The 14,415-nt window shown below is 33.5% G+C and overlaps 1 protein-coding gene across 1 annotated transcript; it reads right to left on the bottom strand.

Moving 5' to 3' along the window:
* Window positions 1-1,367: 1,367 nt before the first annotated feature.
* On the bottom strand, window positions 1,368-7,409 carry LOC121411971 (macrophage mannose receptor 1-like; the record flags this gene model as incomplete). Its single annotated transcript, XM_041604882.1, has 9 exons — window positions 1,368-1,408; window positions 2,198-2,269; window positions 2,691-2,807; window positions 3,948-4,030; window positions 4,464-4,590; window positions 4,833-4,933; window positions 5,659-5,741; window positions 6,434-6,654; window positions 7,226-7,409. Coding segments are annotated over 9 exons (1,029 nt in total), but the record flags the coding sequence as incomplete, so codon positions are not given.
* Window positions 7,410-14,415: the final 7,006 nt, after the last annotated feature.

Here is a 14,415-nt window from a genome sequence, read left to right as displayed (position 1 = left end):
CTTGCTTTCTCGAGGGCGGAGGTTCGATTCCTGGGGTAGAAAAGATGATTTTTTTTCATTTTTTTTTTCTTTTTGCCACCTCTTACATGATCCTTTATGATAATTAAAAGGTATGAAAGTTAAAATTTAGCAAGATAAAACAGATTATAATTGTTTTTTTCATATCACATGTATTTTGTGTGTAATCTCTATGGGACATGACTTTTTCTCAAAACTAGATTCGACATTCCTCTATTTCGTGAGCCATATCTCCATTTCTTCTTGTCAGTTTTGCCGGAACTTTTAATATGTTATAGCTGAGATTCTGGGCTTTCGGTAATGTGCCCTCCACTTTTTGATCAGATGCCGGGATCATGCCCGTTTTTCACTTGCAATATTGGAATTGTAATTCTCAAAATTGCTTACGTGTAAAGTCTATGGGAAACATTAATAATCACATTGAGCAATGGTCAACATTTATTCTTAGGATGTCTAGAATCAAGATTATCAATCATATCTAAATTATTCATTTTATACATTAGCCGACTCTGAATGAAAAATCATGACAGACCACCTAATTCGTCCGCATGACGAATTAAATTCTAGTCTATATTATGTTCTTGAAAGCACTGTGTTGCCGTGCAAATAATTCATATTGAGAAGATACCTGGTCCCTAAACGTTCATGTATTAATGCCGAATCATTTGTTATCGTTTCCAAAACTCTCGTACATAATTAAAAAAAAACATCACATAAACATTTGTTACAGTCGTCTAAGTTGCCTCTTAGATATTTGAACAATCAATACCATTGCTTATTTGGAATTTTATCTGAACACATGAAATAAATTCATACAACACTTTACTTACTATCTAAATATGTTCTTGAAAGCACTGTGTTGCCGTGCAAATAATTCATATTGAGAAGATACCTGGTCCCTAAACGTTCATGTATTAATGCCGAATCATTTGTTATCGTTTCCAAAACTCTCGTACATAATTAAAAAAAACATCACATAAACATTTGTTACAGTCGTCTAAGTTGCCTTTTAGATATTTGAACAATCAATACCATTGCTTATTTGGAATTTTATCTGAACACATGAAATAAATTCATACAACACTTTACTTACTATCTAAATATGTTCTTGAAAGCACTGTGTTGCCGTGCAAATAATTCATATTGAGAAGATACCTGGTCCCTAAACGTTCATGTATTAATGCCGAATCATTTGTTATCGTTTCCAAAACTCTCGTACATAATTTAAAAAAAACATCACATAAACATTTGTTACAGTCGTCTAAGTTGCCTCTTAGATAGTTGAACAATCAATACCATTGCTTATTTGGAATTTTATCTGAACACATGAAATAAATTCATACAACACTTTACTTACTATCGGGATCTGTCACAGGTGTTACGGTGGATTCTGCGGGGAAAATTGTTAAAAGAGTAAGGAGTATCAATATCATTTGTTTCAAGTATTTTTCTCCCACGTGAAAAAGAATACAGTAATTAAATATAATATACTACATTATCATTTATATAGAGCGTTTTAGCCATACTTTAAAAAAGGCGTACTTTGGTCTGCATCAATTGCCTGTGCAGCGCTGTGCAGTATCTTGCCATGTCGACATGGCGAGATACGTTATCTCGCGAATCGACTTATAAAGAGTTATATGTCAACATAGCGAGATATTTTTATCTTTCCAAGTCGACTCATAAAACATTAAATGTCGACATGTCCAAGTCCAAATATCTCGCCAAGTTGACATATAACTTTTTATAAGTCGACTTGGCAAGATAAAATATCTCGCCATATTGACATATAACTTTTTTAGTCGACTTGGCGAGATAACGTATCTCGCCATGTCGAAATAATAAGGTTATTATGTCGACATGGCAAGATAAAGTATCTCGCCAAGTCGTCAAGTCGATGACACTTTAAAGGCTCCGTAGAAAACAATATACTTCCGATAACCACATTTAAAGAAGTAAATTCTACTGAAGAGAAATATCACAGGAAAAGAGCTAAGTAGTTAAACTTGAAGAACAAGTATAAACTTTTATCTACACTTGTCCACTTGACTCACTATCTCGGTCATATTTTTGCACTTTTGCAGGAAATTCGTATCATTATGAAATAGCTGATTGAATTCCAATAAGCGACATACTGTTAATTCACATATTTTTAAGCATTAAAACATTTTTATCGTACCAGCTTTTATCTTGCAGAGGAACCCAGCAGAGGATGCGCATAACATTTGATTCCATGCACCAGATGTGTCAGCTGAAAACAAGAAGGGGGGGGGGGAGAAATCTCAAACGGATTATAGGAACCTGACTTACATGACTGTATAACTCATTTTCGAGTTTTTTTTTTATCGGTGATACTAATTGGCTTGGGAATTCATATTAATTACCTGTTATCATTTTCCCGCTTGATTTTCTCATGATTTTTTTGGCACGGACTTATGTATTTATCCTAGAGATTTTTACACATATTTTTTTTTCTTTCAGTTTTCTTTAATTTCCGATACCTAAATGTTTAAAGAAATAAACTGCAGTCAGTATCATATCGTAATTCCTCGATTACCTTTAGTTCATATTAAAAAAAACATGAAATATGATAGTAGATTAAAATTATTTGAAAAACTTTTTTTCTCTAAAATCGCCTATAAGAAATACTATAAGCGTGATGGAATTTCTACCTGTCTCAAGGTAGGTACAGTCTGCTTGATCTTCAGTATTAATGGGTTGGTCAATCCAATTTTCATACGTAGATCTGGTATCATGCACCCACTGCCAATTACTGTCATTGAGATAATCTAAGAGTAGTAACAATCAGAATAAAATCATTAAAGGGGAATCCAACCCAAATAAAAACTTGTTTTTATAAGGAAAAGAAAAATCAGACAAGTTGATAGGTGAAAGTTTGAACAATATTGGACAAACAACAAGAAAGTTATGAATTTTTAAAAGTTGTAAATATTGGTAATCACTATACCCATGTAGACTTCAAATTGGCCGCATATGGGATGTCATAGTGATGTAAGGCAAGGACTACTCTTCCATGTACTCCAATACATATTATGGCTAAAATGTTATTTTTCCCAAAAGTTTTATTTCAAATTATATTTTTCTTTCATTAGGACATAAAACATTATACTACTGGGGTTATATTTAGATAACGGCCCCAGGGGAATGGGTTCTTAGGAGAAAACCACAAATACCTGATAATAAAGTACATGGCCTATGGGAAAGTTGTCCTTGCCCCTTGTCATAATTTACTTACTCAGTTGCCAATTTGAAATCTACATAGTATTAGTGATTTCAATTTTAAAGCATCTATAACTTTCTTATTGTTGGTCCGATTTCTTTCAAACTTTCACCATTCTGTTTAATTTATTTTTCTCCTTCCCAACACAACATTTTATGGCCAAGGCTGGATTCCCCTTTAATGATACTTACAATGGTAAACAAATAATCGTTTCACTTTACACCATGCATGTATTCTTTCGTTTGCATAGTTAAATGTTAAATTTAACCCTTTTCTTAAAGATTTGAACACTTGTTTAAATTGTTGAACTGATATAATCAGCGTGGTATAAACATTTCAAACAGCGTTTTCACTTTGTACTTTGAATACTATCAATAATAGAAACAACCACAGTGATAATGATCATAATAATAATCATAATAAAAATAGTAATAAAAATGATAATAATAATAATGATAATAATAAAATGGCAAAATAGAATGATATTCACGTCATGATGTGTTAAACCAACAGAAACCATACAGATTAACTCATCAGTTATGGAATAATATAGTATAGGGCAGAGGAAACAGATGACACTGAAGCTAGGTCATTTAAATACGATATAGCAAATCAAATTCAGGAAAAATATCCCTATTATGTGTTTCTAGCTTTCTTGAAAACGTATAGAAAATGATAAAATAATTACCTGAGAATCCAATCCACATTCTGGCAACATTTTCGTCTTGAAGACGGCCCATTTTGGACGCAATAAAAGTATTTTCTGCACCACTAAAATACAACCAAAATACCACCACGATGTATGTTTACTCATTTTATGACAAATGAACGCTACATTTTTATTTTTTTGGAGATAGTTCTGATAAGTGACGGACAGTTTTCAGTTTTTAGCTTGCTAATGATTTTTTTAAAACAGAATTGGTCACATAGAACAACCATTCAGTACCCCTTTAAACAGCCAGAGACAAAAGGTTAGTATACAGTGAAAGAATAGAATGACCAAAGAAATGACAGTTAAAAGGGTGGAAATATTTCATTCGTGATAAAAAAATTCTTTGAAAAAAGGGATTAATTCAAGATTGAATAAGTATAAGTAATTATAAACCATGTTATAAAGAATAGGAAAGGAAAGCATAGACGGATAACAGAAATGGAAAGCAGCTATACAGAGCAATGTTTGAATTATAAGTCCTTTTTCACTCACTCAAATATGGTACCAAGCCACCCCCCTTGGGTACTGCAGTAATAACTTGCATCAATCCATGTTCTCTTTATCGCGTTGAACTGATAGCATTCACCTCCGTGAAGGATCCAACCCTCTGCACACGTACCTGTGATGATATATTCACAATACTATTTAATTACACATTGTTACTTTTCTTTCCATTCATCATAGAGACATGTGATAATTCACCTTATACCATGATTCTCCTTATTGAATTATGTTAAGAACTAGTTGAACTTTAAAATGAATAGTTTCCGAAAAAAAAAATCCAATATAAATCTTGATCATAATTACCAAACAGTTGTTCAACATTATATGAAAAATAAAAACAAAGATTTACTTCGATACCTTGTGGTTTTTCGCAGATAAATCTCTTTGTCGAACTACAATCATCCACACTCCATACATCCGGGTACGGTCCCTTTATCCTACCACAAGCAGGATATATCCTAGGAAATAAAAATATGTCATAACATTTGTAATATAAGGCGAACTTATATTGTAACAGATATACTAATTGAAACAACATACTAGTAGTACTTCTATTACTACTACTCTACTACTACTGTACTACTACTACTACCACCACTATACTACTACTATTATACTACTACTACTACTACAACTACTACTGCTGCTGCAGCTGATGCTACTACTGCTCCTACTATACAACCACCACCACCACCACTACTACTATACTACTACTACTACTACTACTACTACTACTGCTACTTCTACTACTACTTCTGCTACTGCTGCTACTACTACTACTACCACTACTACTACTACAACTACAACTACTACCTCTTCTACTACTATTACTACTACTACTACTGCTACTGCTACTACTACTACTACTTCTACTACTACTACTTCCAATACTAGTACCACTGTTCCTACTAGGCCTATTACCACTACTTTATACTGGATTTTGCAACTTGGCCTACACTACTTCTATTTCTACTGAAGACGATAAAGCCGACGATAATAATTATAATTATAATAATTAAATTTATAATAAGAATAAAAATAATAATTATAATGATATTACTTACGATAATAACGAAAATATTTACTTTGAGTATTAAACGATATACCGACTAAGATTACTATTAGTGCCGAAATGAACTTATCCCCACAAAAAAAATGACGAGGACGCTGATGACAAACTTACTCTGGGTCAGGTTCATTGAGATCCCAATGTTCGTAGTCTGTTATACCAGTCCCATCTTGCCATGTAAATGTGCCTTTGTTGCCCTGCATTTTTAGGAAAACAAAGTGTCTGAGATGGTAAACCTACTTGACTATTAATATGAGCAAACATTGTTTTTATTAATTTCATAAGCTTATTGAATACTTGTTGGAAACGTTCTATTATATTCCATGTCCATTATTACTGATGACACACACCTGTCCATGTATTTGAATTCATAAAAAAAATGTGTTGGAATATATATTCATTGCTTTATTTTTATTTTCGTCTATTTATTCACTTATTCATTGATCAATTTATTATTTTATTCATATTCTTATATTACAAATTCATTCCTTTACCTACTTATTTCGTTTTATTTAATTTCCGTACAGGTCATTGATTTCGGTTGCTTCTATTTTTTATTCACTCTATATGTAAACGAACAATTGGTTCTTTAAAAGTAGCAAGAATAAAAAAAAAATAACAACCAATTTACTCTTTAAAGTGATCGACACATGCCCTTATTATGTAGGTACAAATAATTTTTTTTCTCACCAATCAAGGATTCACCAATGAAATACTCTTTATTATAGACCGACAATTGAGACTCATCCAATTCCAAAGTAACAAAAATTAACAATTCAGCCATCTCCAAATAATATGTTTGAACACTAATCTCGATAATTATACCATTAAGAAGACCCAATGAGCAATTAATATTTGTAGGTAAGAATAACTTGAAAAGGGTATATACTTCATCACTGAGTCCAATCCAGTATTGCACGTTAGCATGACGTAGTTGCATTGAAGTAGCAAACGTCTGTTCTTCTTCCGAATTGATAGATATGATGTATCCATCCATCAAGGTACAATACTGTGTAGCAAAATCCATGTCCTTAGTATCAGTTACCCATAGGTAACACTTGTCACCGAAAGATTCCCAACCATCCTTGATGTTACATTTGGGGATTTCTTCTGTAAAGGAGGAATAAAAAGGTTTTTTTTTCTTTTTTTATACTAAATTCGGAATCTGGGTTGACGATTTAGCAGTTTTATCTACATATAACAGGTATTCCATGGAGAGTAAATATTGATCTTGGCTTATCTTATATACAGAACGTAGCATTTTGACTAAGCGATGAAGTTTCCACACAGTCTTGGACAAAACCATCTCTTTTAAGTTTAATCTATCTAAAGCCAACGTGGCTGTACTTTTTTTTTTACTACTTTGCAACATTCGAGAGTAGTTTTCGATTCGAAGCTAATGAATTGAAATATAAAATCCCATTACATTCTCAGTTCACGTTTTTTAATTTAATGTCTGAAACAAACTTTTCTAAATCCTTAATTAACTGATGTTACCACACAATCGAGAAGAGAATTCGAAGATGTTAGAAATGGCTAAACCTTTGGAGAGTAATAAGAGATTATGATACTAATCAAAATAAAGTGTTTTTATCAATTTAAACAATGAGATTAGTTTAGTCTACTTTCAGAGGATTTTAATCTACACAGTCAATGGACTGTACTTTTCTTGTAAGTGTACCTGATCCTTTTGAGCAGACAAAAGCATTGGCGGCCAGACACTGTTCGTCATTCCATGTCCCTCCTTCATACATCTCAACACAATCTTCTCCGATGCCATCATAGTTATCGGGATTCCCAGGAGCCCAATTCCTAGAATCATCCAAGAAAAGGTCAAGGTATAATTTCTTTAATGTAAATATAGATTGATTTCGAAATAGTTACTGTTATGTTACAGAAATTGACTGTATTAACAATCAGCAATGGCATAAGCTGGGGTGGGCATGGGGAGGTGGGACTTAAGTTGTATGGGGGTGCACATCTTGGGTAAGTGGAACTAAAGTTTGGAAAATCACCTTGAAAGCAGAGGGGTACAAAATTCGTTTTGCTTGCCAGTGTCGGAACTCCTCTGCCTCATCGGGAGGACGCACGTGCACCCAGTGCACCCCCATTCCACGCCCTTGATCAGCTCATAATATACAAACTTGAAGATCCATTTATTTTTCAATCTATAAAAAATAGCCGTACAACTTCCTTTTATAATGCCGTAATTAAATTATTATTAATAATACCAACATGCTTACCCTTAGCGCATATCACTGCAAAGCATTTTGTCATGAGATTTATTCAATTACGTTGTACCAAGCCTTATTGTTGGTAAACAATGATACACACGTATCTTTAAATGTAAATGATAATTACCAAGGCCTGTACTGGTTTTTACAGTGTGCTACACATATGTTAATACATTTTTGTTCGACCTATAAAAGGGCAGATCAGTAAAGACCTCTAATCATAAAAAAAATGTTTACTGTAATTTTTCATAACGAAATGAAATACAAAAAATGACGATCATTTTTTCTACAAAATGTACAGTCGACATAAATAGTGCTTGATTTTTTGTCATCATAGATTAAGATGTCACGATGTGGTTTGATAATCACGTAAATGATGGTTCAGTCCCATCTATCCATATGAATGTATTGTCTTCTATGCGATCGTAGAGTCCAATCCAGACTATAAGGTTGTCCATGGAGGGTTGATCAACTAGCCAATTCTATGTAGACAAATAAAAAGAGCAAATAAAAAGCTACAGAGTGCTTGAAAATGAATCCTGTTAGTCTTTTAGACAAAATCAAATTTGCCAAACGCTTGCAAAAGATGTTTGGTATATTAAAATAATTTCACCTTTTGAGACGAACTAATCAATTATAGCATTCATGGTAGATCACAATTAAAATGTTTAGTTTATGAAAAATAATATTTGTCAGCACACCCTTTAAAAGACTCACGTTCATATCTTGACTCTCTAGTTTAATGAGATTGGCATGTCTATCCTGGCAATACTCCTGGGCAAGGTTAAATGTTAATCTGGTGCGGACAACGAGCACACAAATATCTTGATATTTTATCCAACCATCTCCACAGTCAGCTGAAGATAAAGAAATGAAATAAACAAATCTTTACCATTATTTTTTTTGCCTCAAATATCTTGACGATATTAATCACACAGAACAACAACAAGAAATCAGTTTGTTTAGAAAACCGTAAGGTGATGTGAGTTGGGGGAAAACTTAACATAAACTTGAAATAAGAAAATGGATTATACATTTATATAAAAAATAGGTCTAGTTATAAAATAAAACAATCAAGTAGTCTTCACAAAAGAAATGACTTACTTGATTGATCTGGCGGATGAGTACTTCTACCTATAGAAATGTACAATCAAGACTCGTATTTATTAACCATTTATATGCCAAGGTAACAATTTTTCACAAAAAAAATACATATCCATAAAGCTCAGGTCAGTCCAGCATTTAAATAGATATAAAATAGTGTTACAAGTTCATTTCGCACCCCCCCCCCTTCACACATACACAAACACACACATGCACACACAAGCAGGCCCACATGAGGTATTCACTATCTGTCCACGTGAAAAATTGAATAAATATGTCAAGTTGTACTCACTTGTTCGGGACTCAAATTTTATAAAACATTATTGATCACATAATTTGTTTAAATAAACGTTATCATCACAACAATGAATATTGTTTGAGCATGTTACAAAATCTACAACGCCATGAAGGAAATAATTATCTTAAAGTCAAAACTCTCGGAGCACATGATCGTACATGAAATTCTTGATTCAAGATATTATATTCCAGACTGGAATACTTTACATCAAGGTCCATGTGTCCATACTTATTTTCTCTGATATAAAATGCTTCATGTGTCTCCTGTCTAATAAAAAGAAAATTGATTTCTAATACATTGAACACCATGCAACGAATTGGATCCACCAAGTTATCTTGCCCGAACTTAACACTGAAAATTATAAACATCTTAATTTTGTTTTGGAAAAATACTACTTCTTTGCATTTAAAAACTTAACAACTTTTTCAACTTAAAAAAGTGAATGCTATTATAGATCGGAACTATGATGATTTCATGTTTAAGGACTGTCTATTGATGGGGTGGGATGTCATATCTTGCTCTGCAAGTTCTTGCATCATAAAAAAATTGTTTTTTTTAATATCAATTTGTAGTTGACATGGAAATTTTTATATTAATCTAATCTATTTACTTTCATGGACCCTTGGTAAGAACAGTCTATTTCGGGCACGTGTCCACACCCCCCCCCCCCTCCCCCGCCTCCGTAGTTACGCCACTGATGAAAGAGATTATACTTACCCGTTGTTGATGGACGTGGTGTAGTGGATTGAAACACTGTAAGGTAAGAAAAATATACATACATCAAAAGATTCTCTTTAATATATATGTATGTCATTTATTCATGGCATCATAAAGACAATGTTTGGATTTTTTGTTTTGCTTTTATTTTGTATTAGCCTGGTCTCTATGAAACAGGATTGAGTAACGATTTCTTCATCATACTCGCCAGGTTTACCCTAACTCTTTTGGTTTAAATCCATGTGATTACTGAGTTTATGAAGAAGATATTTCGTCTGTTCTATTGTTTTTATTCTCAAATCAATTGATTATGAAATCATTTAGTTTAACAAGGATCGAATTTGATTCTTTTTTATGAATGATGACGTAACTGTATTACATGATTTCTCAATCGTCACAACTCGCGATTTAACCTCAGTTAAAATGCCAATAATTGCACCAAATAATCACAACATAAATTAATATGAAACAGCATGACTTATGTAATCAAAATAGAGGTTATAGATGTGAGTAGAGACAACATGCAGTAATAGGGTAAATCCCTAAGGGGAACTCTCCCATTTTCGTCGGATTATTCCAATCTATTCACTGTTTTATAAGCGTCCTCACTAATATAGGTAGTATTCATGAATGCTGCTAAAGAAAGTTTAGACATACCAGTCGGTCTGCTGCATATGTATTTCTGAGGAGCAATGCATTGTTCATCATTCCACTTTCCTGTATGAGCGTATATCTCCACACAATCTTCATTAAGACCATCACTTTCATTAGGTTCGCCAGGGGACCAATTACTAAAAAGAATCGAAGAATATGACAGTTAACCAACGATCTCTCAACAGAACAAGTGTCGAACTTGATTATGAGAATTACCAATCAGGGTATTAAGTACTATTGATTTTATGTATCACTTAAATATTATTCAAAATAATGTTACTGCTTTGATTTATTTACATTGATATAATAACATTTATGAAGAATTTTTTAATATCATTACAAACTTACAATCAGGATGAGAGGAGACTATGGGCAGGGAAATCCAAAGCTAATTCAACAAGGATATGGAATATCAACTACTTTGGTCGTAAACCGAAATGATAAGACGACAATGTCTAATATGAAATGCATTTGCAACCAGTTGGTCGATGGAGAGCCTTTGTCGTCAACATCTTAACACCTATTGATTTTTAATCGATTTTTTATTAGATCATACTAGGATAAGGTTCGTTTCGGGTAGTTAGTTATTATATCAACATGCATATACCTACTTGTAATCATCTTCCGCCAGTGGTGTTCCATCTACCCACAAAAACTCATCCTTTATTCTTCTATCGGATAGTCCAATCCAGAACGGATCGTTGTCGTACCCGGATATAAGATCTGATATAAAGTTCTAGAAAATATAAACAGTAAACGTAATAAAAATTAAGTTTTTGTACTGTCTAGATAAATTTACAAATAATTCTCTAGATATATTCATGCTAACTGAACTAAATATGTGGGGGGGGGGTAGTTAAGACCCTATGAATAAAGCTATTGATAATACAAGAAATAGTAAGAGAGCATGAAGACAGATAGAAAATGAAAGACAGAAGGGAAGATTATAAATACAAGGAGGAGTGATGAAATCAGTTCGGCAATGGCAAATTAAATTATATGACTCTACTTCTCCGATTATGCTAATAGTGTACAAATATAATTTTCAAGTTTGTATACAGAAACGAATATTACTTTTATTCCTGGTAACCACGACCATTACGTCCCAGATGAGTAGATACTCACATTTAGCTCCTCTGACTTGACGATCACTAAATCTGAATTGAGATCTTTACAGTTATCCCTGGCACTGTTAAATGCTCTCGTGATTTTCCCAACCAACAGACATTGTTCTTCGTACTTGTACCAACCCATGGGACATGGTGGTTCGTAATTCAGTGCTAAGCAGAGGTAGATAATATTGATCATTGACAAAAAGGACAACGAAATAAGCCACTTTAGATTCAGTTGGTAATGTGACTAACAAATACATATTGCATATTTTAAACTGAAAATATTGTATTTATTCACTTTATACGGATAGGTTTCTAACAAGTATCAATTTTTTTCTATGCAGGAAAATTATGACAATAATAATTTTATGGTGAAAATTGTGTCTTCACTTTGGCAATGATATATTACTCTACACGGTTCTTCCTTGCTTTTAGTTAGACCAAGGAGTGCAACTCCTTGGTTAGACCTTATCCAGAAAATCTTAGTATCCCCCATATCGTTCGATAATTATTTCTATAGACCCTAGGTTTAAAAAAAATCATCGAATACTTTCATTGTAATTAGTATATAATATAGATATAAATGTGATAGAAACACAGGAAAGTCAAAATTGCTTACTTGTCGGGGGAGGACCAGTCAAACCTGTACAAACGTAGGGTAAATGCAAGTTGATTAGTGAAGTTATTGTATAACGCTCTTAAACATATTTGTGTTCTTATAGTTTGGTTTTGATCGCCCAGATGTTATTATGGACTGGAAACTTACACGTGAACTGATTTATCATTTTTGGTATGTATCATTGTATGATTACAAAACTTTTACATCTCAAAAGTAGAAATATTGTCAAAAGTGACCAAAAATGAAATCGATAAATACTTTAAAAATATGCACAAACATAACCTTCTTGTAAATGCTTATCATAAGGAAGTGGAAATCAATCACTTACCCACTGCTCTTTCACATATTGGATAAGCCAATCCTAGACATTGTTCATCATTCCAATAGCCATTGGAATACATTTCAACACAGTCTTCATGTAAACCATCGTTCTCATTCGGTTCACCGGGTGCCCAGTTACTAAGTGATCAGTAACGAAAATTTCGTTTGGAATGCACATAGTTGTAAAGGATATAATAGGGTTACATTCGTAATTCCGAAGGTTCGAATATTCTGAATGTTCGTTATTCCGAGGGTTCGTAATTTCAAAGTTTCGTCATTCCGAAGGTTCGTTAATCCGAAAATGAAATAAGGTTCGTTTTTTCCGAGAATGAAATTAATTTTGAAACAAAAAACTGTGTTGCTATTAAAAAAAAATAACAGGATCTTTTGCAGTAATAGTTTCAACGGGGATGGTACATGTGTATGCTGTGATAAGCATGCATTGCCTCAAGCTTTGGCGCTTGTATCAAACATCTTAATTTCTATTTTCTCTGAGCAATTGCTGCCTGATCGAGCGAATGGGTTAAGAATATTGGGGATTGTGAGTTGGTCACATGTGAATAACCTCCAGATAAGGGTATGTTTTAGGGGATGGGTGTAACAGCTTATGCTGGTTATGTAAAAAAAATCCCCGTAGGAAAAAAAAAACTTGTTAAAGGGCATGTTCCCTTTTGATGAAAAGGCTTTTTTTTCAAAGGGAAAAAAACTAAATACTCTTTCTGAAGGACAACGTTATACATTTCAGGATAGATATTTTATGCTCGCGCTTCGCGTTCGCCGCAATTATTAAGGTGCTCATCATTATATTAAAAAAGACTTAGAATATTTACTTTTCAGGTTGGAATATCATTAATTTCAGCTCACGCTTCGTTCTCGGGTTAATTCCTTGGTTAGATGCACATGATTACTAGAACTGCTCGGAATGTTTAATTTTCATATCTTATTGAAATGTCCAAAAGTGTGAAATGCAATTAGCACTCACAACATCTCAAGGTAAAAATACCACCAAAAGGCCCATTTTGATATGCAAGTGCCCCTTTTTGGTGTTGTTCCCAAGGAAAATACGTTCCCCGCGCCCCTGCCCTCCCATCCTAATAACAGTTGAAAATGAAATGCGTTCTACCCCCCCCCCCCTCCACCACGCTTGCCCTTCCGCTTTTTCTGGCTTCGCCGCAGATTATTTCATAACGAACCTTCGGAATAACGAACCTTTTTTTCATTTTCTTTTTAATGAACCTTATTTCGTTTTCGGACTAACGAGCCTTCGGAATAATGAATCCTTGGAACTACGAACCTTCGGAATTACGACGTGTAACCCTATATTTATACATACATTTTCATATATTATGATAAGCCATTATCATACTGTGCATAAATAAATGTATGTAGACACATACTGTACGTCCGTATTTTTCAATATATTTCCTAGTAAAAAAAAATCTAAATTACATAAAAATGTATATTCCTGTATCTCTTTCATTTCTCAACTTAGATCAAATAAAATGCTAAGAATAATTTTACTTACAAATATTCTGCTGGTGTATCGTCAACCCATTTCCATCTAAGTGATGCCCTATCTGACAGTCCAATCCAAAAAACAGAATCATCCGCAATGATAGATGAAACCCAGCTCTAAAAATAAGCATGATGTTGTGATATTTAGGTTTCTGGAAGCTGACCAATTATTATAATTATTTCACTTGTGAACATGTACTCACATATGTCATCCGATCCTGCAAACAGTGGCGGATTCAGAGGGTCACATCCGGCCCGTTTCCCGTTTTAAGAGTCTTAACCCCATCCAGGCCGTGG

Source organism: Lytechinus variegatus, chromosome 3 (assembly GCF_018143015.1).
Source record: "Lytechinus variegatus isolate NC3 chromosome 3, Lvar_3.0, whole genome shotgun sequence".
In the NCBI taxonomy this organism is placed as follows: Eukaryota; Metazoa; Echinodermata; class Echinoidea; order Temnopleuroida; family Toxopneustidae; genus Lytechinus; species Lytechinus variegatus.
The sequence above is the reverse complement of the archived record's forward strand: the minus strand, read 5'-3'. Positions and strand labels throughout refer to the sequence as shown.